The 24039-nt window shown below is 46.6% G+C and overlaps 1 protein-coding gene across 1 annotated transcript in view; it reads left to right on the top strand.

The window, feature by feature from the left end:
• Window positions 1-23808, top strand: part of CRB1 (crumbs cell polarity complex component 1) — a 112393-nt gene extending 88585 nt beyond the window's left edge. Inside the window, exons 6-11 of the mRNA XM_075996990.1 lie at window positions 3374-4336; window positions 7122-7672; window positions 9578-9743; window positions 12454-13369; window positions 16792-16920; window positions 20899-23808. Coding sequence (XP_075853105.1) covers window positions 3374-4336; window positions 7122-7672; window positions 9578-9743; window positions 12454-13369; window positions 16792-16920; window positions 20899-21148 — 2975 coding nt within the window. The 3' untranslated portion in view covers window positions 21149-23808. The remainder of the gene's footprint in view (window positions 1-3373; window positions 4337-7121; window positions 7673-9577; window positions 9744-12453; window positions 13370-16791; window positions 16921-20898) is intronic.
• Window positions 23809-24039: the final 231 nt, after the last annotated feature.

Genomic DNA, 24039 nt, shown 5'->3' with positions numbered 1-24039 from the left:
TGATTATTTTTAAAATACAGTATTATTATAGAGTCAAATGCTAAACTAAAAGAATTTTAGAAAAATAAAATGAAATGACAGCTTTTAATTAATTAAATGAATGGACCTCACATAGAATAACAATAAGCTTCAAGTAATCCACCCCATACTATAAATATCTGGACATAAACAATCAATTCATAGTTAACTAAAATACCCAATTAAGAAGACTGAATGGCCCAGATAATCCCATAAATATCGCCTAATCTTTTTATCTTGATTGACAGCAGATATTGTTCTTTGCCCAGCTAGTCAAATAACCAATAAAAGAAATTTTGATCTTTTTCCCACTTTTAGTTTTCTGGGTTCATCAAATGACTACGTCTGACCTTATTTTACATTGCAGATGTCAATAGAATTGATTTTAAATGAGGTAAAGGCATAAATCACTATTTGTCATTCTCCTTTTCATACCTAGTTCTTTTTATTGTTCTTCAGACCATTAACCCTAATGCAGGCTTTCTCTCCTCTCTATTTTTCTTTTTTTGTTAAAAGATGATAAAAATTTAAAACTAGTTTCTCTGTTTATATTTAAAGGAAATACATAATCAAATTATTGGTAGCTATTTTATGAAAGATCAAATTCAGAAACATTAGCAATTATCAGAAAAAATACAGTCAGCAACAGTCAAGAAGACACTAACTACCATCTGCACTTATGTGCTCATCAGGGAGAAATGAAAGAGTCCTGTACATTTTGAAGAAATAAACATCCAATTTCAGACCACAGTAGTCTTAGTAGCTGCCTGGCTGGTCTTCCTGTCTTTAGTTTCTTCTCACTTCGTTCCGTGTTACATTTCCCTGGGAAATGGGTCCTCAGGAGAGACCATGTGGGTCTTCTGTTCAACAGTTACCTGTGATTAGCCACTGCCAGACAATTAATCAGTAAATGAGTAAAAATAAAAGAAAACAATAAAAATCTTGAGTTCCCAGACCTTCTCCAGTCTGGCTAACCAAATATAACCTTTCTGAGTTGGTTTTTCTACATGAATCCTCCGTGCTGATCGGATTGGCAAACTCATTGTTGAGGAGTATTTTGCTTATTCGCTCACTTTCACATACAATGACGACTTTGTTAATCTGATTGGTACTTGCAATTGTATATTAAGTCCCAGCTCCATGGAAACCTTCCCAGCCCAGCCTCAAGAGATACTTTTCTCCAGGTTCTGCAGCAGCTATTGACGATACAATTAACTCAGAATACTTTATATGCTGCCTAGTGGTGTCTCTTCAGTGTTATCTTGACTTTCACTATCGTCTGCTTTTTCACAAATTTGTCTTACTTTTCTATTAAACTCACTGAGGGCAGGGACTAGTTAATATGCCATGCTACCCACCACATCTTGCACAGTATCTGCAAGTCACAGATATTGACTGTGACTTGCAGATACACAGTCAGTATCTGCTTGTTTGACTTAATTCATAGTTTTCACATCTAAAGATTTAGTGTTATTTACCATTCAAAGCCTTTTCCCTAAAACGTCTCCAAACATGCTCTCACGTTGCCTGCGCTTAGATTCTCACTTGTTATCCACATCCACTGGGAACCTGCCCTGGACAATTGATTTTTTGAGACAGAGTCTCACTCTGTTGCCCAGGCTAGAGTGAATGCCGTGGCGTCAGCCTCGCTCACAGCAACCTCAAACTCCTGGGCTCAAGCGATCCTCCTGCCTCAGCCTCCCGAGTAGCTGGGACTACAGGCATGCACCACCATGCCCAGCTGATTTTTTTCTATATATATTAGTTGGCCAATTAATTTCTTTCTATTTATAGTAGATACAGGGTCTCACACTAGCTCAGGCTGGTTTCGAACTCCTGACCTTGAGCGATCCTCCCACCTCGGCCTCCCAGAGTGCTAGGATTAGAGGCGTGAGCCACCGCGGACAATGTGTTTCCATAAGTGTGCGTTTTGTCATTTCACTATACGGCCGACCTGCTGAGGCCAGGTCGGCGTCTTCTGCTTGGTATCTTCTGCAGCTCGCTCTGGGAGTCGGTCTCGGAACGGGCGCTCTGCAGATGTGAGGGGACGGCGCATTGAAGTCTCAGCTAGGGGGTCGCAGTGTGGTCGCTGCCAGTTACCACTGGGAATTATGAGAGGGACCAACATGCAGAACGTCAAACTGCATGGGCCTCTCAGGCTTCTCTTCATTTCCAGGGTTGGTGACAGTTCTCGAGAGGCAATTCGAGGGCATTGTCCTATGAAGAGACTCGCCGCTGTGCCCCTTCCCGTGGGATTTAGGGTTGGAAGCTGTTCTCGGAGCTCCCAGGCAGAGTGAGAGGAGCTCAAAGAACCCCCAGTGTCACCCACACTTGGGGGTGGGGAGGAATGGGCAGCTCAGACTAGATTCTCCACCTGCCTGAGGACTCTGCAGATGAAAGGCTGACTCTTGACCTGAGGCGGCAGGACGGAGGGTGAAAGAATTGATGCTGAGCTGCAGAGTGAATGTGCCCCCTCCGATGGCAGGTCAAGGTGCATGCACCCTGAGGTCCCCTCTGACTGCAGGTCAAGGTGCATGCACCCTGAGGTCCCCTCTGACTCCAGGTCAAGGTGCACGCACCCCGAGGTCTATTTATAGTAGAGACGGGGTCTCGCTCTTGCTCAGGCTGGTCTTGAACTCCTGAGCTTGAGCGATCCTCCTGCCTCGACCTCCCAGAGTGCTAGGATTATAGGTGTGAGCCACCGCACCCGGCCTACTGTGGGTTTTCTAAAAGTGATCATGGCACTCTTATGCAGGAGTGAGCAGAAAAGTCTGGGGACTCTACCCAGAAGCAAGGAAAACCTTTCCTGGTGAAGCATATTGAGAAATCCTCCCTGGTGGGAGTTTCCAGACTGTCTGTGTATCCGGCAAACTTCGGTCCCAGGAGCTACGGGGAGGTGCGGAGAAGACAGGAGGCCAAATCGCTGTTTCCAAACAGGACGGAGTGAAGTCTGCCTCCCGGGACAGGAGAACGGTATCAGGGAAACTGAGTCCCCAGATGCATCGTTTTGTGCCCAGCCTCACTAGTGGCAACCGTTTTCATTTTCATGGCATTCACTGTCTCGCGTGTTTGGCAACAGTAGCTGGAGTAAAAGACTGAATTTGGCAAATTATCTGTTTCTGGAGGCAGAATTCAAAGGCTGCCGTGACTGCGGGTTTGTCTTCGCGGCGTTTGTGGGGCGGCGTAACCGATCTTGGTTTCCTGAGTAACCGATGCGGTTCCCTGCATCCCGGCTGTGGCCTGGGCGGGCTCCGCACTTCCGCAAGATTATAGGCGGGAATTCCGCGAAACCCCTGTGTCTGGTTTGAATGTGTGTAACTTTCACCTATATATATATTTTTTTGTCATTTCCCAGGAATCCACTGCGAAGAAGACATCGACGAATGCTCCTCACACCCTTGCCGGAACGGGGGCACCTGTGAGAACCTGCCCGGGGGCTACACCTGCCGCTGCCCCTTGGACGGCCCTTCCGGAACGTTCTACGGAGGGAGGGACTGCTCCGACGTGCTCCTGGGCTGCGCCCACCACCCGTGTCTGCACCAGGGGACGTGCGTGCCCCACCTGCGCGACGGCCGGCACGGGTTCCGCTGCCTGTGCCCACCCGGCCACGCCGGGCCCGTGTGCGAAGCCGTCACCACGCTGGCCTTCTCGGGCCATGGCTTCCTGCGGGTGGCCAGCGGCCCTGCGGCGGCCCCCGCCCGGGGCCAGGCGTGCCACGTGGCCCTGCGCTTCCAGACGGACCGGCCAGACACACTCCTGCTTTTCCGGGGCGACGGGGACGCGTCCGTGAAGCTGGAGCTGCTGGGTGGCCGCCTGCACCTGTCGGCCCGGGTCCGGGACGGGCCGGGCGTGCTCCTGTCCGTCCCCCGGGACACCAGCGACGGGGAGTGGCACGCCGTGGAGGTGGCGTTTGCAGAGACGGTGACCCTGAGCCTGACCGGCGGCGCCTGTGAGGAGGGCTGCGTCGCCCAGGCCCCTTCTCCGTTCGCAGGCGGCCAGGTGACCTGTGCGTTCCGGAGCTCCTTTCTGGGTGGTTTTCCCGCGGGGATGGCTAGCCTCGGCGTTGCTCTGCTTGGCGCGGACGATGTGCCACCCGCACCTCCGTTCGAGGGCTGCCTCCAAGACGTCACCATCGACGGGCATCGCGTCACCCTGGAGAGCGTGTCGCCCGGCTGGTCGCTGAACGTCGGGGCAGGCTGTGCCAGGAGGGGACCGTGCCACGGCCAGCCTTGCGGGGGCAGGGGCCACTGCGCCCACCTGGAGCCGGGCCGCCTGTGTGACTGCGACCCGCCCCACGCCGGCCCCGGCTGCCTGGCAGGTAGGTGCGGGGACCTGCAGTGCCATCCCCAGAGCAGCGGGGCGGTCGCCGCGGAAACGGCCGGGGCTGCCTCTGCCCGCGCTGAGGTCCTGCAGGGCTTGTGTGCCGGGTGCCCGGGACGGGAGGAGACAGAAAGGAAGAGGGCGGTGATGTGCGCTCACTGATTCCGAGTGGATGATGCCTCTGGCAGCAGAGTTTCGCTTCTACAGAGAGGTGAAACAATAAGCAGAGAGCTCCTTTCCAAACGCGTTTTCGCCTTGACGTTTGCAAAACGCCCTTACAATGTAACCGTTGGTTGCACATCAGAAATGTGTCCTAAATCTGAGCTGAAAGAGAATTCTTTTGGGGGGAACAAAAAAAGGACTTTTAGACACCAAACTTGTCGATGCCACCACGTACGAGCAAGATATCTGCGCACTGTAAATTCTCGGTAAATGTTCACTCCCTTGCTCTCTTTTCTAGGCAATTCACACTTGCTCCAAAGTCCTACTTAAATTTAGCGCTTTTATGAAAACGCCAGTTTTATTCAAAGGCATGTTTCCTAGGGTGGCTTTGGAGAAAACAGATAGTCTACTTAGGCATCTTAAAGGGGGAAAAAAATAAAGAAAGGAAGGAAACGTGGAAGTAACAGCAGTAAAACTTGGTAGATGCCGTAAACGAATTGATCAAGTTTCTCTAGCAAATCACCGTTTGAAAAGTATTTCAAAATCCTTAACTTCCAACGTGGTTCCAAGGATTGCTGTTGATGGTGATCAATACATACCTGTTTCTTTTTATTATTATTATTATCATGCATTAAAAAAGTCAGAGAGGTAATTGTAACAGACTGCTTTGAAGTGCAGCTGTAATTTGCCCCAAGACTTGAGAGTCCCTTGAAGGGGGACAACATCTGGTAAATACTCTTCCCTGCTTTATATGAAGCAAAATTAAAACCAGTCTCGGCCTATACCCTACGCCTTGTTCAAATGGCTAAGAATTATTAGAAACTACTCAGGGGTTTCCTCCCGACCACAGTATTCGTTACAAATCAGGGACCTGTTTGAGGATGAGGTATGGCATCTCCTAGCTCCATGTAATATTTTACATGGAATGGCAAGTTGTGTTGTGGTTTTTTTTAAAAGGAGAAAAGGGGGAAATCATGCTCAGGCCATGTTCACTTTTTGAAGAAAAATTTAATTGACCTGAGGCAATATTTTTACTACATATACAAAATAACAAACAGATGCCGGCTCATTTTGACCGGCTTCCGGGCGCAGTGACCCGTGAGGTCAATACTGGCCTCGGTGAGGCTGAACTGTCCTGGTGAATAGGTTCAGGCGATGCCAGGGCAGTGGGCTCTGGTTTTTTTCTTTAGTTTATTTTTTTCCAACTTGGAAAATCATGAACTTTTTAAGCCAAGGTCCTGAATGGGTGACCCTTCCCTCTGCTTTCTCTCAGCTTCTTTCCCCCTACACAATTCGAAACTGCTCATGAAAATGTTTGGCTTCAAAAGATTATAGGGAGGGAGTTCTGTAAAATTTTTTTCTTTCTGAAAATTCTTGGTATAAAATTTAAGGGAAATTATATGTTTTTTCGTAACACCTCAGAATGTTTCTGGAGAATTTGTTCCCATTACAAATGATGCTTCAAAGCAGCAATGGGAGGGTGAAGTCTTCCTGCCATCGTACGTGTATATTCCGTAGGGAGGAGACATACTAAAGCACAAAGGCAGACTTGACCCAATTCATGATTTTGGCTCAATGCTTCCCAACCATGGGACACATCGCAATGACCAATCAGACTGGACAGAGGATCGAGCTGGATGAGCAAACACAAAAGACAGAGGCATTTCCAATATTCTAAAGTTGATCTTTAAAAAAAAAAATCATCTAGGCCGTGCACGGTGGCTCACACCTGTAATCCTAGCACTCTGGGAGGCTAAGGTGGGTGGATCGCTCAAGGTCAGGAGTTAGAGACCAGCCTGAGTATGAGCGAGACCCCGTCTCTACTATAAATAGAAAGAAATTAATTGGCCAACTAAAAATACGTAGGAAAAAATTATACCCAAAGAGGATATGATCATCTAATTCTTGATTTCTGTTCTTTGCAAAGAGTAAATCAAGTTTAATGACAGGTTTGTTTCAGCATGCCTTCAAATTGCAGAGGTTACGACTGCCTGAACCGTCTGCTTACAGATGTTAGGTGAAGTGCTTTGCCCTGAAATTCCTTCCACCAAGTTAGAGCACTGACGTTCCACCGTTAGGCCCCGGCATTTGGGGGCCGAGAAGGGGAGGTTCTTCAGTTCATCAGTGCAGAGGTCTTCTTTGTCTCTTTTTTAATCACTGGGACTCTTCTCTAAATTATAAACCAAAATGTAGTTATTTGAGGGATGTACTCGGAAGATCAGAAAATGGGGCCAAATCATTACTGTATAGCAGGCGTCCTCAAACTACGGCCCGCGGGCCACACGCGGGTGCTTTTGCCCGCTTGTTTTTTAACTTCAAGGCAAGATATGTGCAGTGTGCATAGGAATTTGTTCATAGTTTTTTTTTTTTTTTAAACTATGGTCCGGCCCTCCAACGGTCTGAGGGACAGAGAACTGGCCCCCCTGTTTGAAAAGTTTGAGGACCCCTGCTCTATAGAATAAGCCTGCCTTGAAGTTTAGAAAGTATGTACAACTGTGTGTGTGTGTGTGCAAAATTTTCACATGTGTATACAAAATATTCATCTTCTGTTCCCTTCTTACTTCAGAGTCTCAAGATGTTTCTTTTTTTTTTCCTCCTCCTCCTCTATGTTGCCACGGAAGAGCACGTCGCGGGCAGATTCGGCCACGAGGGCTCCACGGGGTACGCTGCCTTCCCGCTTGAGGAAAGCAACATGGAGAACGTCAGCTTTTCCATGCTCGTCCGCACGCGCCGGCCGTCGGGCCTGCTTCTGGCTTTGCAGAGCGGCGCCCGGCGACAGGTCCGCGTCTGGATAGAGCACGGAAGGCTGGCCATGCTGGCTCCAGGCTCCCCCGGGTTGGCCGGGAAGTTTGCCATCAGTGACGGACATGTCCACTCGGTGTCTCTGGGAATCGAGCCAGGCAAAATTGAGCTCTATCAGTCCTCGCAAAGCCTGGGATTTATTGCTGCTCCCGCCTGGAAGATCCAAAGGGGAGATGTGGTCTACCTGGGTGGCCTGCCTGACAGGCAAGAGACCCAGCTCAACGGCGGGTTTTTCAAAGGCTGTATCCAAGATGTAAGACTGAACAGTCAGAACCTGGAATTCTTCCCCAATTCAACAGATAATGATGCATCTCTCAACCCTGTTCTCGTCAACGTGACCCAAGGCTGCCCTGGAGACGACATGTGTAAGGTAGGAGTGTTCGTACCAACAGTGCACCTATCATATGCTAAACTTCTGTTTTATTGAATAGAACAATTCGTTAAAACCATTCCTGGTCCGTGAAGACAATGCCACTGAGCCTTCAGACACAGAATACAGCTTCCTGTGTGTTTTCCCCAGCAAGACTGGGCAGTTTACAGCGAGCCACAGAAACACGACCTTCATCTTACTGGTATCATGGTCTGTTTAAGCAATCAAAGTAACTCCAGCTACAGGGCTCTCCTAGCTCACGACAATCAGATTACTTAACAATAATAGCATCTTCATTCCTAAATTCTTAATGACATCCCGGAGGTTTAACATAATTAACGTTTTTAGGAAGATGCCATTAACTTTATCTTAAATGTCCAGCTACTATTGTTTTGATCTCTGATTAAGTTAACAAGGAAAGAAAACCTGAGAGGTAACTTCCTTTTGGTAGTTGGGTTTTAAATCTTCTGAAATGTAATTTCTCAGAGCCCATGCTTTTATCTTACATGTTTTGTGTGCTCCTCTAAGAGCTGCTTAAATATAAGAAATTGTCAACCCTGCATGACCTCCCAGAAGGAAAAGAAAGAAACATATTTATATGTGTGTCTCCAACCATTTTCATGCATTAAGTTTGGTTCTAAACGCAAAACAAATGAATTGTTGTAACATTATTATAGGAATACTTACAATGTATCCGGCACTATTTCCGCATGAATTAATCCATTTAATTCTGCTGAAGGACTACTAACTACATAGAGCAGGCGTTGTGGTCCCAATTGATGTTATTTACAGATAAAGAAACTGAAGGTTAGAAAGGTCGTGTCACTAGCCCAAGTCACATGTTAATGGTGAATTAGGAACAAATACAGTCCAAGCTCTAATAAAGCTCTTTTTAAATACTTTTATTTTGAATACTTTGTGAGTTATCTTGTGAGATCTCCCATAACAGCATGTCTCTGATTCAGAGGTAGAATGACCAGTGGGGGGTGGAGGCGGGTTGGGGCGTTCACCAAATTGGGACCCAGAGGATCTAAGTACCAAGTTTCATTATTTCACCCATTTATAAGATCTTGGGAAACTATAGAGGCCTCAGTTTCCTCATGTGTATAATAAACACTTAACAGCTTCTACCTAAAATGATCATGAGTGCATGTGAAAAAGTAGCTGGTGATTTGTAAATCACAGAGAGTATGGTTATACTTTTAAAAATCCTCCTTGTATTATTGATCAATTTTACATATTTTTTGTCTCCTTCTCCTCTTTCCCTCTCTCCCTCACTCTCTTTGAGAGAGGAGTTTGCAATGGGAGTAGTCAGTTTCATGCTGTTTAATAAACAGTGGTTTTTAAAAGTTTAAAGTGTAAGTATACAGGGAAATTAGTGTTTCAAAATAACAGGTACCGTGTTTCCCCCAAAATAAGACCTCCCAATAAAATAAGCCCCAGCAGGATTTCTGAGCATTTGCGCAAGAGAAGCCCCACCCCGAAAATCAGCCCTAGTGACGGGTGTGGCTGCGCAGCGCGTCTGCACAACCCGTGCATGTCGTCGCGGAGCGGGAAAGAACATGAGCAGCCCTTCCCATCTGCCCCGTGAGAGCTCTGTTGCTCGACATGAGAGATTGGGGCCGATGGTTCTAAAGGAAATAGAGTTGCAAGAAATTCAGGATGGAATTCGGGGTTTGGAGAGTTATGATGATGTTCCAGAAGACGACTTCACTGTATTTGAATAAATGTAGATAGCAGTGCTGTACTTAAAAAAAAGTAACACATCCCCTGAAAATAAGCCCTAGGGTGTCTTTTTGAGGAAAAATAAATATAAGACCCTGTCTTATTTTCGGGGAAACGCGGTATGTGTTCTCAGCTTCACCATTTTCGTATTTAGTTGCCTTCCATTTCTTTTCCGCTCAGTCCAAGCCCTGCCACAACGGAGGCGCCTGCCGTTCCCTGTGGGACGACTTCTCGTGCTCCTGCCCCGCGCACGCCGCCGGGAAGACGTGCGAGGAGGCTCGGTGGTGCGAGCTCAGCCCCTGCCCTCCCGGAGCCCAGTGCCAGCCGGTGCCTCGAGGATTCGAATGTAGGTGCAGTTCAAACCCAGCACCCCTCGACTAAGCTGGGGCATCTTATTTGTCCCAGGAGGAATCGCAGAAAAAGCACACAGACACAGCCAGTTCACCAGACGAATCTGGGCTGTTCCCCTGCTGAGCAGGCTCACGCGCCTGAGATGGGCAGAATGACGGACCCCTCGGACCTCTTGTCTCACCTGCCCTGAGGGTGTCTGCGTGGCACATGCAGGCCACAGCGGCACCACAGCTAGATGTGTGATCACTGAGAGCTGACTTCTCAAGAAATAATTAGCTGGGGATCATCATATTTGACCTTCTTTTCCTCTCTACTGAGAATACAGAGCAAATGTGCTCCTGTGAGCACACTGTCATTTATTAACCGTGAGGTCTCAGGAAATTCAGGTGAGCTCTCTGATCTGAAGCTTCCTCACCTGTAAAAGAGAGATAACAATATCCATTTTGTAGATATTTTTGTGATGATTATATAATCTCCTGTGTAGGCAGTCAAATGCATTATGGGAATTGCCTTCAATATGAATGCCTTCCCGCCCATCTTCTGCTCTGCAGAACACACTTCCCCAAGTGTTAGCAATTTGCATACTATCCTATATCCACAATTGCAACATATCCACATATTAACCATATTATATATATATATATGTATATATATATACACACACATACACACACATTTTTTTTGTTTTTATTTTTTATTTATTTATTTTTGAGACAGAGTCTCACTCTGTTGCCCAGGCTAGAGTGAGTGCCATGGCGTCAGCCTAGCTCACAGCAACCTCAATCTCCTGGGCTCAAGTGATCTTCCTGCTTCAGCCTCCCAAGTAGCTGGGACTACAGGCATGTGTCACCACGCCCAGCTAATTTTTTCTGTATATATATATATTTTTTCAGGACCCAGCCCTCAAGGAGCCACAGTCATGGAATTTTTCTGTATATTTTTAGTTGGCCAATTAACTTCTTTCTATTTTTGGTAGAGACAGGGTCTCGCTCTTGCTCAGGCTGGTCTCGAACTCCTGACCTCAAGCGATCCTCTCGCCTCGGCCTCCCAGAGTGCTAGGATTACAGGTGTGAGCCACCGCGCCCGGCCCAGCTTCATATTTCTTGATATCACTTACCACGCTTGTGGGTGTTTAGAATCTAGGGTTTCTCTCTAGATGTGGTGGTGGCCAACGCGGGCCTGGGTTGAGGAGCGGTTGAGTGTTGGTCTGCATGGCGATGGAACCAGGGACGCCGAGAAGGATTGGTCCGTCCGTTTGAAAGATGGCGAGGGTTGGGTGTCGTGCCTGACAAGCGAGGTCATGACCAGGTGGTTAAGGTCAGTCGCTACCGAAAAGCAGAATGCGAGGAGAAAAGAGAATTGGCCCCTGGATTGAGTAAGGTGACATCGTTCCTTGTAACCTTGGCGACAGTGGTCTCGGCGAAGTGGTCGGGACGAAAGCTGGAGTGGCGTGGGTGAAAGAGAAACTGGGACGTGAGAAAGTGGAGACGATGAGGACATGAAATGACCGGGAGAAGTTCCGCTGGCAAAGCGAATAAGGAAATAAGAAAGCAGCAGGGTGGGGGATGCCAGGGTAGTGTTTCTGGGTCTTGTGCCTGTTTTTACTTTCTAAGATCGAGAAACAGTTACAGCCTAGTTGCACATACTGATGAGAAACAACGAAAAGGAAGGGGAAATGGAGACGCAGCACAGAACGAGGCTGTCTGTAGGGATCACGCCTCGAAAAGGTGGGCGTGGAAGGGCTCCGGCGCACCACTAGAAGGTTGGTCTAGGATGGGAGTAGGGACAGTCAGCGCATCCGTTGTAACCGGACGGAGGGCAGAGAGCGTCCAGACACCGTTAGTTTTCCAGATCTGGTGGAAAGCAGGAACAGTCACTGTTTCTCCTGTTTTCTCAAGAAAGTATCACTGTAGATAATACGCTGAGATAGTATCAGATATTCTAAGAGACAGAACAAGCTGTGAGCTAATGACCTTGCAGAACGGAAAGAATATTTCTAATAGAGAGATGCAATAAGATTGCCCAGCAGTTCCTGCTCCCATGTAATATACGGGCATAGAGCGAAGCAGTGGACGCGATTACATATTTCCTCCCAGCCATGTGAAAGTCCTTGGGTAGAGTGCAGAGCTGGTAGCTTGGCACGTAATTTTGGTGTTTTGCCAGGCAAGTAGGTCAGTAATTTGGAATACTGTTTTTATCTGCCTGCTGATTGGCTTAATCAGAAACCAGACTCCATTGTCAATTTGGTCTGTCACCGTAGCTAGATGTGTAATTTCTTTGTGCTCAATTTCTTTACGTATAAAATGGACAACGTATGCATGCTTTGTTTGTGGGAGCAAATGCGAAATAAAAATCGGCATGCATTATTAGGACTTCAACGGAAAACCAACGTGTGGTTTGGGTTTTGGTGTCAGACCATCCAGGTTTGACATTCTGCCTTTATTATCTATTAATTACATGACCGTGAACAAATAACTTCCGTGAGCCTCAAATTCTCCTTTCGTAAAAGAGGGATAATGGCAATAATAAGACCTGTCTTGAGGAGTCCTATATTAGGAATGGTATGAAAGCAACTGTCACAGTACCTGGCATGTCTCAGTCAAAATGTGATGTCATTAACATGATGGTCATTACTGTTAATAAAGGCATTTAAGCAAACTATGGATTTAACGAAGTTGCTGATCAGCACTGCCTTCTGTCTTTAGGCGTTGCGAATGCCGTCTTCCACGGGCAAAGCGGTGCAGTCGTGTTCAGGAGCAACGGGAACATCACCAGAGAACTCACCAACATCACATTTGGCTTCAGGACAAGGGACGAGAACGCCATAATACTGCACGCAGAAAGAGAGCCCGAGTTTCTCGATATCAGCATTCGGGATTCCAGGTTATTCTTTCAGCTGCAAAGCGGCAACAGCTTCTACGTGCTGCGCCTGGCGAGCCCGCAGCCGGTGAGCGACGGCACGTGGCACGAGGTGACGTTTGCCATGGCAGACCCGCTGGCCCAGGCCTCCGGGTGGCGGATGGAGGTGGACAGCCGGGCACCGCCCGTGGCCAGCGCGGTTGCGGCTGGAAGCCTCGCCTTTCTGAAGGACGACACAGACATCCACGTGGGCGACCGGGCCACTGGCAACACCACGGGGGGCCTGGAGGGGTGCCTCGGCACGATAGAAATCGGAGGCATCCACCTCCCGTACTTTGGAGACGCTCGTGGTTCCGCCAGTAGACCCCAGGAAGAGCAGTTTCTCAGGGTCTCCGCCCGTTCCGTGGCGACGGGGTGTCTGCGGCTGAATGCCTGCAGCTCCAGCCCCTGTTTGCACGGGGGGGACTGCGAAGACGCCTACAGCTCCTATCACTGCTCCTGCCCCCTGGGGTGGTCCGGGGCACGCTGCGAGCTCCGCCTGGACGGGTGCTTTCCAAACCCCTGTATCCATGGCAACTGCTCCGCCGCGGGCGCCGCGGCGGCCTACCTCTGCAGATGTGAGCCGGGCTACGCCGGGGCGAACTGCGAGGTGGAAACAGACCACTGCCAGCGCCACCAGTGTGCCAACGGGGCCACCTGCCTCAGTGGCATTCACGGCTATGCTTGCCTCTGTCCTGGAAATTTTACAGGAAGGTTTTGCAGGTGAGCGTTAACGTCCTCGTGAAGGGTGGTCTTTGGAGCTGAGCTCTCTGCATGGGTTTTTCTTGTCGGACCAGAAAGTTCTCTCTTCGATGTACGCACGTGTGCCGTGCTGGACAGGCCCGGCACTGGTTGGTCACTTGTACCGTGATCTGCTCACGCCAGGACAGGGTCTCACTGGCTGGGGTGTTCCACAAGTGGGAACGGTGGTGTTTCCACCAGACTTTTAAGCAAAGTGTTTTCTCGGCCGTCTGTGTTAGAGTGTCTCTCATCACCTGCAGCCCCAGGGTCTGACGGCTTTAAGGCCTCAGGAAACAGGTACATTTACAATACATACAGAAGTTGAATTTGAGTGCTGTCAGGGAAGGCATGACTCTTACTGCTAAAATAATGCCCTGGGTCACTTCATGCAGGTAAATGTTAAAATCCTGACGAGACTATGTTACAGGACACAGCAGACCCTTGAACTACTCCAGGGTTAGGAGTGCCTACCCCCGTGCAGTCGAAAACCCACTTATAGCTTTGTCTCCCCCAAAACAATCATTAATAGCCCCTACTGTTGGCCGGGCGTGGTGGCTCACGCCTGTAATCCTAGCACTCTGAGAGGTCGAGGTGGGCGGATTGCTCCAGGTCAGGAGTTCGAAACCAGCCTGAGCCAGAGCGAGACCCCGTCTCTAATATAAATAGAAATAAATTAATTGGCCAACTAATATATATAGAAAAAACTTAGCCGGGCATGGTGGCGCATGCCTGTAGTCCCAGCTACTCGGGAGGCTGAGGCAGGAGGATCGCTTGAGCCCAGGAGTTTGAGGTTGCTGTGAGCTAGGCTGACGCCACGGCACTCACTCTAGCCTGGGCAACAAAGCGAGACTCTGTCTCAAAAAAAAAACAAAAAAACAAACAATAGCCTACTGTTGACCAAAAGCCTTAGCAATAACATCAACAGTCAATTAATGCATGCTTCGGGTATGTGTTACGATAAAGTAAGCTAGAGAAAAGAAAATGCAATTAAGAAAATGGTAAGGAAGAGAAAATATGTCTACTATTTATTAAGTGGAAGTGGATCATTGTAGAGGTCTTCATTCTTGTCTTGACATTGAGTAGCCTGAGGAAGAGGAAGAGGAGGAGGAAGAGGAGGGCTTGATCTTGGTGGCTCAGGGCTGGCTGAAGCAGAAGAAACTCTGTGTGAGTGGACCTCTGCCATTCAAACATGTGCTGTTCAAGGTCAAGTGTAATTTCAAAAATGTGAAATATGACTCCCAGACAAATATAAAGTGAAAATGCTTTGATAATTTTATTGTGATTTAATGAGGGAACTTATATAAAAACCTGGTCAAAAGACAATCTAAAGAATATATATATATATACATATATATATATAGAGAGAGAGAGAGGTCTATTTATATTTACATAAGAACAAGGAAATGAGTTTACAAATAAATGCAAAACTGCTTACTATCCTATAAGGCAATGAAAATTGATGTTTGAAATCATCTTTTCTGTAATCTGACAATCAACTGTGTTGCTCATTACAAATTCATTTGCATTTTGATGCAAACAAGGTTCATACATATTAATATCATTTTCTAAAACTTACAGGATTCTTCTATAGCTTAGGTAAAGAAAATCTAAAGCACACATCACTACAAAATCAGGCATCCTTAGCGGGTCCTAGCATTCCACTGAAAGAATACCCAGTCATCTCTTACCCATTTCAAAGTATTTCCCAGTTTTTCCCTAAAACTGCAAAAGCAGTGTTTTAATTCTGGTAACCACCTCCATTTCATGTTATATAAACAGAGATAAGAAAAATATTTTCCTTCTAAGTCACATTGCTTCAATATTTCCATGTAAGTAGAAGTCGTTATTGTTTTTACAACTTACACTGCTTTAAACTTACTAAATAACTGAGTCATTATGGGGAGGTGAGAGGGTTATTATTAACAAGTAATGCATTCCAGGACTTTGGCAAGAACACCTGGAGTGGGTTGGCCTGTAGACAGTACACTGATTCAGAGGTGGCACCTTAGTTGCATGAATCTCCTAGCAGACATAACATTTAGCCGCACCCAAAAGAAGTTTTGTATCTCTCCGTAACGTTTATTGTAGCTCAGAGCCTATGAAGGCAAGACACAGTGACAGGCGCCAAGTGTTGACATTCCTGTGAGGTATTATTTCCCATGAGTTAGCCAACTCCTTTGCCAATGGATAATCTGCTTATATAAAAGCAAGAGAAATTCAGGATCAAGATCAGTAGTATTCCACAGTGACTCTTGATGAGCAAAAGAAACATATAGGCCCTAGCAACTAGCTCCCCAATTTTTTTTTTTTCCTTCCTAATTCATCAAAGTCAAGTTCTCAAAGACTCAAGTTCTCAAAAGCACCTTCTAATGAGATGCAGGAATTGTTTATTAAACCTAAGACGTATAGGGAAGCTCGATATTTGCATTGCTAATCGACGCCTTTCAAAGCTGGTTGACATTTTTGGCTCTTTTGAAAAGTCCTTATGATATCTTCTTTTTTAAAAGTAGCATTGATTAGCTCTTGTGGGAAGAGACACACTTAGCATCCTGCAGTCCGTTTCTCTAAATTAGCCGCAGCACACGCCACAGGACAGAATTCGATTCATGTTTACACTTCCTGGACGTCTACTAGGTATCAGATGTCAGGCACCTATACGGTGTGCCAGAGAGCCTGAGCAACACCGTTCAAATCGTTTCAAAAGTGGGTGCCTCCAAACCAGTGGAGTTTGTCTTGCAAATAAGCTCTGCTGATCTGCTAACAATTCGTTTCCTTCTGCAAGGACTCTGCAACACGTACAGCTCTGTTGCTATGTAAGACAGCCACTCTCCGAACTCACACGCAGTCACCGTCCAGTGCTACACACAAACCTCCCGGACAGCATTTGGCTCGCGTTCTGTGCGGTTGTGATTTACTAGACAGGGAGCAGCAAGCCCTGGCAGGGCAACCGGAGTTCAGCTCCGAAAGCCAGTGGAGAAATCACATGAGTGCTTGGGTACCAGAGTGCTGGCCTTGCTCCGCTGGCCTTTACAGAGATGCGATTTTCCTATGGCCTTGCTTGATTTATTCGCAAAGCAGCGGCAAATCCGGTTATAGCAAGAGTTCTTTTCCAGCCCCTGAATTTATTGCCGCCTGGTGGCATAGATCTTGTCTCAGAAATGAAAACTGCGTAGAAACGGAAGATCTATAGCCCGTGCTTGTCTCGGGACCCTCTGGCAGGAGGTTTTTGCTGGAGAAAGGGATGCTTTTAAGAATACAGCACAATTCAGCATGTGCAGCCCCTCCAGCCCGAGTGCTTGATTAGTTTGGCAGGGACTAACGCATACGAGTTTATCGGAAATTTTTTTTTTCCTGAATGAAATGAACGTGATGAACAGCTGTGACTGCTGCTCTTATCTCTCCAGGCAGAGCAGATTGCCCGCGACAGTCTGTGGGAACGAGCAGAGAAACCTCACGTGCTACAACGGGGGCAACTGCACGGAGCTGCCGGCCGGGCCCGCTTGCCTGTGCGGGGAAGGCTTCGCCGGGGAGCGGTGAGTCACGTGAGGGCTTCCTGGAAGAGAATTCCGGGCTCAAGAACGGTGGGAGTGCTCGAAGTTCGTTTTTCCCTCCAACTTTTCATCTCGGTTCCCATAGGAAAATCTGTGCTGAAATATGGGTCCAGACAGAGCCAAGCAATAAAAGAAGAAGAAAAATTACCCTTTAGGTCAAAGGAGAGAACATTTTATCAGCCAAGACTGCAAATGGGAAAATATGATTTTTAAAAATGCAAAATGTGCTATTTTTCTTTCTTGTAAGTACTTCTGTGCTTACAAGAAAAATTCAGGGTTTTTTTCCCCTCCCCCCACTAACTCTAACACATGATGCCAATATGCTGGCTGTTGAAGTAGAATAAAACGCACCTGAAAGAACGGCCCCACAGAACTGCCCACAACCCAGAAAGTGCATGCACCCGATCCAGGTGAGTCTGCCTTTCCCAGAGGAGACTCCCCTTCAACCAGCGCAGGAATTATTACGACGGAGTTGGTCGATGGCTTCAGGTGACCTGTGACCTGCTGAAAATGTGGCACGTTTCGGATATGTCCTTGACTGGCCAGGGGTGGGGGCGAGGGTAGAAGGGCTGCATGCTCCATGGCTTTTATATCAGATTCTCAGAGGGACCTCGGTTCCGAAAACAGTTGCAAACCAGGGCTCTGCTGAATACGGGCGTTATATAGACAGATGATAAGCAGTCAACCGTTTGTTGAGCTCTATGCCATGCACCTTACAAACGCCATCCCTGACCCTCATAGCCCTGCAAGGAAGGTTTTACGGTGTTCGCTCTGCCTGTGGGTAAACTGAGGCTGAGAAGCGACAGGCGAGGTTCCGATCCGAAGGAACAGTAAGGCTGCATGCAGTAAGGCTGAGCTGCCTTCAAGGCCTCTGCTCATCTGTTCCATGTGCCGGCCACACTGTGTGAATAATTCCTTGCTCACCGTAATTTTTTAAAAGTGGAAAAAGTGCTCCTCTGTCTCCTATACCACCCAGGGTAAGATACAGTGATATCTGACCAGGCTTTCTACCTTGAACGAATTAAATAAATTAAAATCAAACACATTTGACAAAGAGATTTTGACTGAATTAAATTCCCCATAAGGGTAATTAGTAAAAGCATGTGCTCCATGACAATGATTACACTTAGGATTAATTTGAATTTTCTATTTTTCAGCTGGCTCTTTTGGTATCACACATATATACAGATTTTTTTTTTTTTTTGCCAGTTTTACAAAACAGCAGGGAACCTGGGGTATGCTTGCCCTTTACCCTTCTTCCGTTCAATGGCCAGTCTAATCCTTCCTTTTGCGGCCTGCCCTCCACGCTGGGCGCTAAGTGGCGCAGGCAGCCCAAGCGGAAGGAAGGAGCAGGTCCAAGTCACATGCTGCTTTCCACCGCACCGATTTCTGTCATGCAACTTACTCACTCTGAAACCGTTCGGTTGGCCTCCAATTCTGTGTATCTTTAAAATATTGCCATTTTGTTTTTTGTCCTACATTTTGAACAACTCCTTAACTATCTTTAGGGGCTGGTAACTTCCTGGCTGATGGCCACAGTTTCCGCTTCATGGCACACTGCCTACAGCTCTTCCAAAGCCTTGCAGGATTTTTCTCTGCTACTCACACATTGTCTCTATTTACAACAAATGTTTCCCTTTCCTCTGTATTTGCTTAAAAAAAAAATCTATATTTGGCACTTAAATTCAAATGATTGATTTGAAACGTGGAAAGGAAAGAAAGCTCAGACTTTTTACTCCCCTTTCCCAGTAAACCTTTCATCTGGATAAACGTCTCTGAGGCAAAATTATCTCTCAAACGGTGAACCCGTGTTCAATAGGTTCTGTTCTCACGAAGTCCTTAACCTCAGCCACCATTCTGTTCCTTCGCTAACTGCTAATGGATTTATTTTTACTTTGCATCCATTAATTGGATGAATCATGAAAGCTCCAATGATGCTTATAATGCACGTGTGTGTGTGTTGTTCCCTGTTTAGTTCAGAAGAAAAAATAGGTAAGAAAGCAAAAAAAAAAAAAGGGCAGCTAGCTAGAGGAAGACTAGAAAACAGTGGGCAATCTCCCACAGCCCAGGAAGATGTGCCTTCCACAACGCCTGAGGACACTGAAGATATTTATCCTCCAATAAGTTGGCTTCCCCCCGGCCTCGCAGAAACCTCCAACTTTCTGGTGTCGTCCCGGCAGGTTTGGGGTGATAGATGGCGCGAACGCTCGGCCCACCCAGGACAGAGTGCTTGGCAGGCGTCGGGGATCCTCAAGTCCCGCTCCGACCTAATCACAGGAGTCTGTTCCAACCCAGAAGCATGAGCCAAAAAAGGAAAAACAGAATGTCTCAGCTATGCTCGGCATCCCGCGGGATAAGGAGCTGTTTTTCTTGGAAGGGATCTTTGTTTTCCTTTATGCCTTGGGCTGGCCGTGCTCGCCACCTCACCCCCTTTCATTCTGCGCCTGGCCACGAGTCTCTGACTCAAGACAGGCCAGTCTTACCGTTTGGGAGGTAAAGGAAAGAAAAAGGGGGAAATAAAAAAAAAAAAAAAGTCATTTATATCAAACTTTTCAACATCCTAAGCTGCACTGCAGAGAGTCCCGAAACTAAGATTTTTGTATGAATTTCCCGAAGTAAAACAGTAAGTGCTCTAGCCCAAGATCTTAGCAGAGTACTTGGCATATAGTAAGTGTTAAATAAATATCGACTGAGTAACTGAATGAAGGATTGGGGGATGAATCAATGACTACACAGACAAAGAAGTGCTTGGTGGGAAATTAGGCAAAAAAAAAAAAAAAAATGACAGCGTCCCAGGGAAAGGAAAACCTTCAATTTACCTTAGAATGGATGTCTTCTTGCTTTGCAAAATTTGGCTTTTTTGAACGTCATTCTACCAACATTCAGGAATTATGGTTGGCTATGGAAACACATTTATTAGCAAGGAAAATGTTCGAAGTATTTACTTTTGCTAATAAAAAAGGGAGGGGGCATTTCAAAGAAAATAATTCAGAATCTCCCAAAATAAACCTTTTTTTTTTTTTTAATCTATCTTTGGTAAATTTTTCCCCTCAGCCGGAGGGAACTGCTGCATCAGAGTCCAGACAGCCTGAATGCGGGTTTGCTCTGCAGACTCCCGGTTGGCAAAATGCAGCCTCACCCTCGTGACCCCAGTGGGCCCCTCATGAACCGAGCGTCAGGGTGAAGTGGCAACCCCATTGATGCTCTTGAGGGAGAGATTGGCCCATGCACGGCCCAGTTTCCTTTTGGTTTCTAAATGCCGTGTTTCCCCGAAAATAAGACCCACCCATAAAATAAGCCCTAGCAGGATTTCTAAGCATGTGCACAATAGAAGCCCTACCCCAAAAATCAGCCCTAGTGACGGGCGTGGCTACGCAGCGCATCTGCACAACCCGTGCATGTCGTCGCGGAGCGGGAAAGAAGCCGAGCAGCCCTTCCCATCTGCCCCAGGAGAGCTCTGTGGCTCCACAGGAGAGACTCGGGCCAGTGGTTCTAAAGGAAATAGAGTCGCAAGACATTCAGGATGGGATTCGGGGTTTGGAGAGTGATGATGATGTTCCAGAAGAAGACGACTTCACTCTATTTGAATTTAAATGTAGACGGTTGTACCGTGCTTTAAAAAAAAAAAAAAAAATGACACATCCCCTGAAAATAAGCCCTGGGTTGTCTTCTTGAGGAAGAATAAATATAAGACCCCGTCTTATTTTTCAGGGAAACACGGTATCTGCACGTTTTCTCGTTCTAACGAGAATCAGAAACTGCAAACCGTCTCCGCTAAAACCAAAGCCGGCTACGGGAGTTGTAAGGGACGTCTCCCGCGTCGTGGAGCCCAGAGAGACTGTGTGGGAGCGGGCAGAGGCTGAGGGTTAGGGTTCTGTGTTGTTGTTTTTTCCTTTCCCTGTTTTGCAGCCGACTTACCCGGCGGGGCCCCGGCTGTCTGCCCCTCTGCTTGCCTTCCAGGTGCGAGGAGGACGTGGACGAGTGCGCCTCGGGCCCCTGCCTCCACGGCGGCCGGTGCCGGGACCTGCGCGGCCGCTTCCAGTGCCTGTGCGGGGCGGCCTTCGCGGGCGAGCGCTGCGAGCTGGACGTGAGCGGCCTGTCCTTCTATGTCTCCCTCCTGCTCTGGCAGAACCTCTTCCAGCTGCTCTCCTACCTCCTGCTGCGCATGAGCGACCAGCCCGTGGTCGAGTGGGGCGAGCAGGAGTATTAGCGCGGCCCTGGGCACCCCCCGACGGCAGAGCCCCCACGGGCTTTCCAGAAATGCCTTCAATGGGCAGGGCGCGGCAGCTAGTGGCTGTCACCCCAGCACCCTGGGAGGCCGAGGCGGGAGGATCACTCGAGGCCAGGAGTTCCTTCGAGGCCAGCTTGAGCAAGAGCGAGACACCCCCCCACCCCATCTCTACTAAAAAAAAAAAATAGAAAGAAATTGGCTGCACAACTAAAAATATATAGAAAATATTAGCCAAATGCGGTGGCTCACGCCTGTAGTCCCAGCTACTCAGGGGGCCGAGGCGGGAGGATCGCTCGAGGCCAGGAGTTCAAGACCAGCCTGAGCAAGAGCGAGACCCCGTCTCTACTGAACAAATAGAAAGAAGTTAATTGGCCAACTAAAATTGTATAGAAAAAATTAGCCGGGCATGGTGGTGCGCGCCTGTAGTCCCAGCTACTCGGGAGGCTGAGGCAGGAGGATCGCTTGAGCCCAGGAGTTTGAGGTTTGCTGTGAGCTAGGCTGACGCCACGGCACTCTAGCCTGGGCAGCAAAGTGAGACTCTGTCTAAAAAAAGAAAGAAAGAGAGAGAGAGAGAGAGAGAAAGGGAGAAAGGGAGAGAGAGAGAGAAAGAGAGAGAAACAAAGAAACAAAGAAAGAAGAAATTCCTTGACTCATTTCAGATCTCTGAAAAAAAAGGGGGGGAGAAACCATCTTGAAAATTAGAATAAATTCAAGACCTCGTATAAGCATATCACAAGCACTTCATGTGCATATAAAATATTTTCCCTCCCTAGTTTTAAATATGAAAAAAAATATTTTCTTTGCATAATCAGAAATACCTCATTTTTGAGGGTATTTGGTACAGGTATATTATAATCCTTAACACCTTCTATATTTGAATGACCGTCTGCAGTTAGGAGCCATTCTCTTCCCACTCCATTCCGTGTACGTAAGTCGGTTCATATTGTAAGTTGCCCTCAATCACCACGATTCTATTTTCATTTATGTTCTTCCATTCTCATCTGTTATTCATGGCATGAAAATCTGAAAGTTCCTGATTAAGCTTACTGAGCATATTCATTTATGTTTTCATACAAAGCTATTTAAATGAACTGTTGCCAGTTCTCTGATGCGTGATAAATATGTAAAGAGAAGGCAGGGAACCACATCAAATCATCCCTAAAGATGTAGAAAGAGAATTATCTGGTATCAATACTCAGATCATTCCTCACCAAGATAATTTTTGATTCCATAAAACTACCCTGTTGCAACAAAGTGATAATCTTTTTTCTCTTTCTTTTCCTGTGATATTTTCCCTTTCACAAATAGAAAAAATTTTTTGTTAATTGCTTATGAATTTGTGAGCTTGTTGAGTTCTCTATTGGACTGATTTCAGTTGCTTTCAGAATATTTAATGAAAATAAGGACTGTAGTTTCTGCACACACCAAAAAGGTATATATTACAAAACTTGAGTTTTCCTAGAGGCATGTTGATCTGAAATCGGCAAGCAAATTTATACTCTTCAAGTATCTTTCTGGAAAAAAAAAAAACCATAAAAACATAGTACCTATTATGATAAAAATATCTTTGGCATTATAATTTTTCAAAAGAAATGTATGTCTGGAATGATGGCTACATAAAGTAAATTAATGAGATACAAAAATTAATATATTCTTAATTATAAAGATTATAGAGATTATAAAATAGTAAGAAGAAAAAGGCTATTTGCTAATGTTTTTATGGTTTCTACTGACATGTTATCATTTACGCTAAATATCTTCGTATGGACATATCCTTCCAAAGGAGGCTTTATTTATATTCATTTAAAATGAAGATAGTTTGATCTTATGAATTAATTCAGAAAGCAACTAGAATAACAACAGCCTGCCAGTGTCATTTTGTCAATGTCTGTAGGAGCTGCCCTGGTTTGAAAATGTGAGGATGATCTATTCATTGGACGATATCCAATGCTCATTGAACACCGATTGTTTTAAGAAAGTTGTTTTTTCTGTGGAAATGACCAAGGTAAATTTAAATATACCATTCAAACAAACAAAGCTAAAACAGAATACTACAAAGGCAAAGGAAATGTATCCCATTTTATGTTGCAACAGTAATAGGAGATTTTACGTAGCAAACTCATACTTTGGAGGATGATGGGCAGTCATTTCAACCTGGGAGCGACTCACCTTGAACTTCCTTTTATACTCACCCATTTCCCTCACTTCCAAGACTGCTGCTTCCGATGATCCGTCCCAAAGTTAGATTTTGTGGCGAGAATCTTGGAGAAAACCTCCCCATCAATACTTGCATTCACGAGTATTCTCGATAAGCAAAAAATAGATTATCGCCAAAGACCCTGTGTGTAGTTTTCACCTTTACTGCCCTCCTAGACATGCCCGTTCTTTGGTGAAGGTCGTTCCAGATGTAAGATGTCCCTCACCAAACATATGTAAGAAACAGCCACTCACAGTCCTCCTCTGTGTGCTGTCACTGTAGTTGTCAACCGCTTCTCAGTCTTCCAAATGTCTTGCTGTCACTCGATATCTGACTTAGAAAGCTGTCCCCTCTCTCTTTGTTCTTCTGTATTTTCAACTGCCCTGTGTGTGACTGTGGCTCTTACATGTTTGCACAGAAAAATAAAACCTTTGTTTCTGTATCTTCTGTTTCTCATCCTCTGACGTACGTGCCTTCGTTTGCCTGGACTGTGTCTTGCACAGTAGAATGTCCACCAGCTGGACACGCACACATGCATACAGGCACGCACCACATACATAGACACACACACCACACACATACACAGACACACACACCACACATATACACACACACACCACACACATACACACACACAGACACACACATCACACACAGACACACACACACACAC

The sequence above is a fragment of the Microcebus murinus genome, chromosome 23, assembly GCF_040939455.1.
Source record: "Microcebus murinus isolate Inina chromosome 23, M.murinus_Inina_mat1.0, whole genome shotgun sequence".
NCBI classification, from domain to species: Eukaryota; Metazoa; Chordata; class Mammalia; order Primates; family Cheirogaleidae; genus Microcebus; species Microcebus murinus.
Note: the sequence above shows the minus strand (reverse complement) of the source record. Positions and strands in the feature narration are given on the sequence as shown.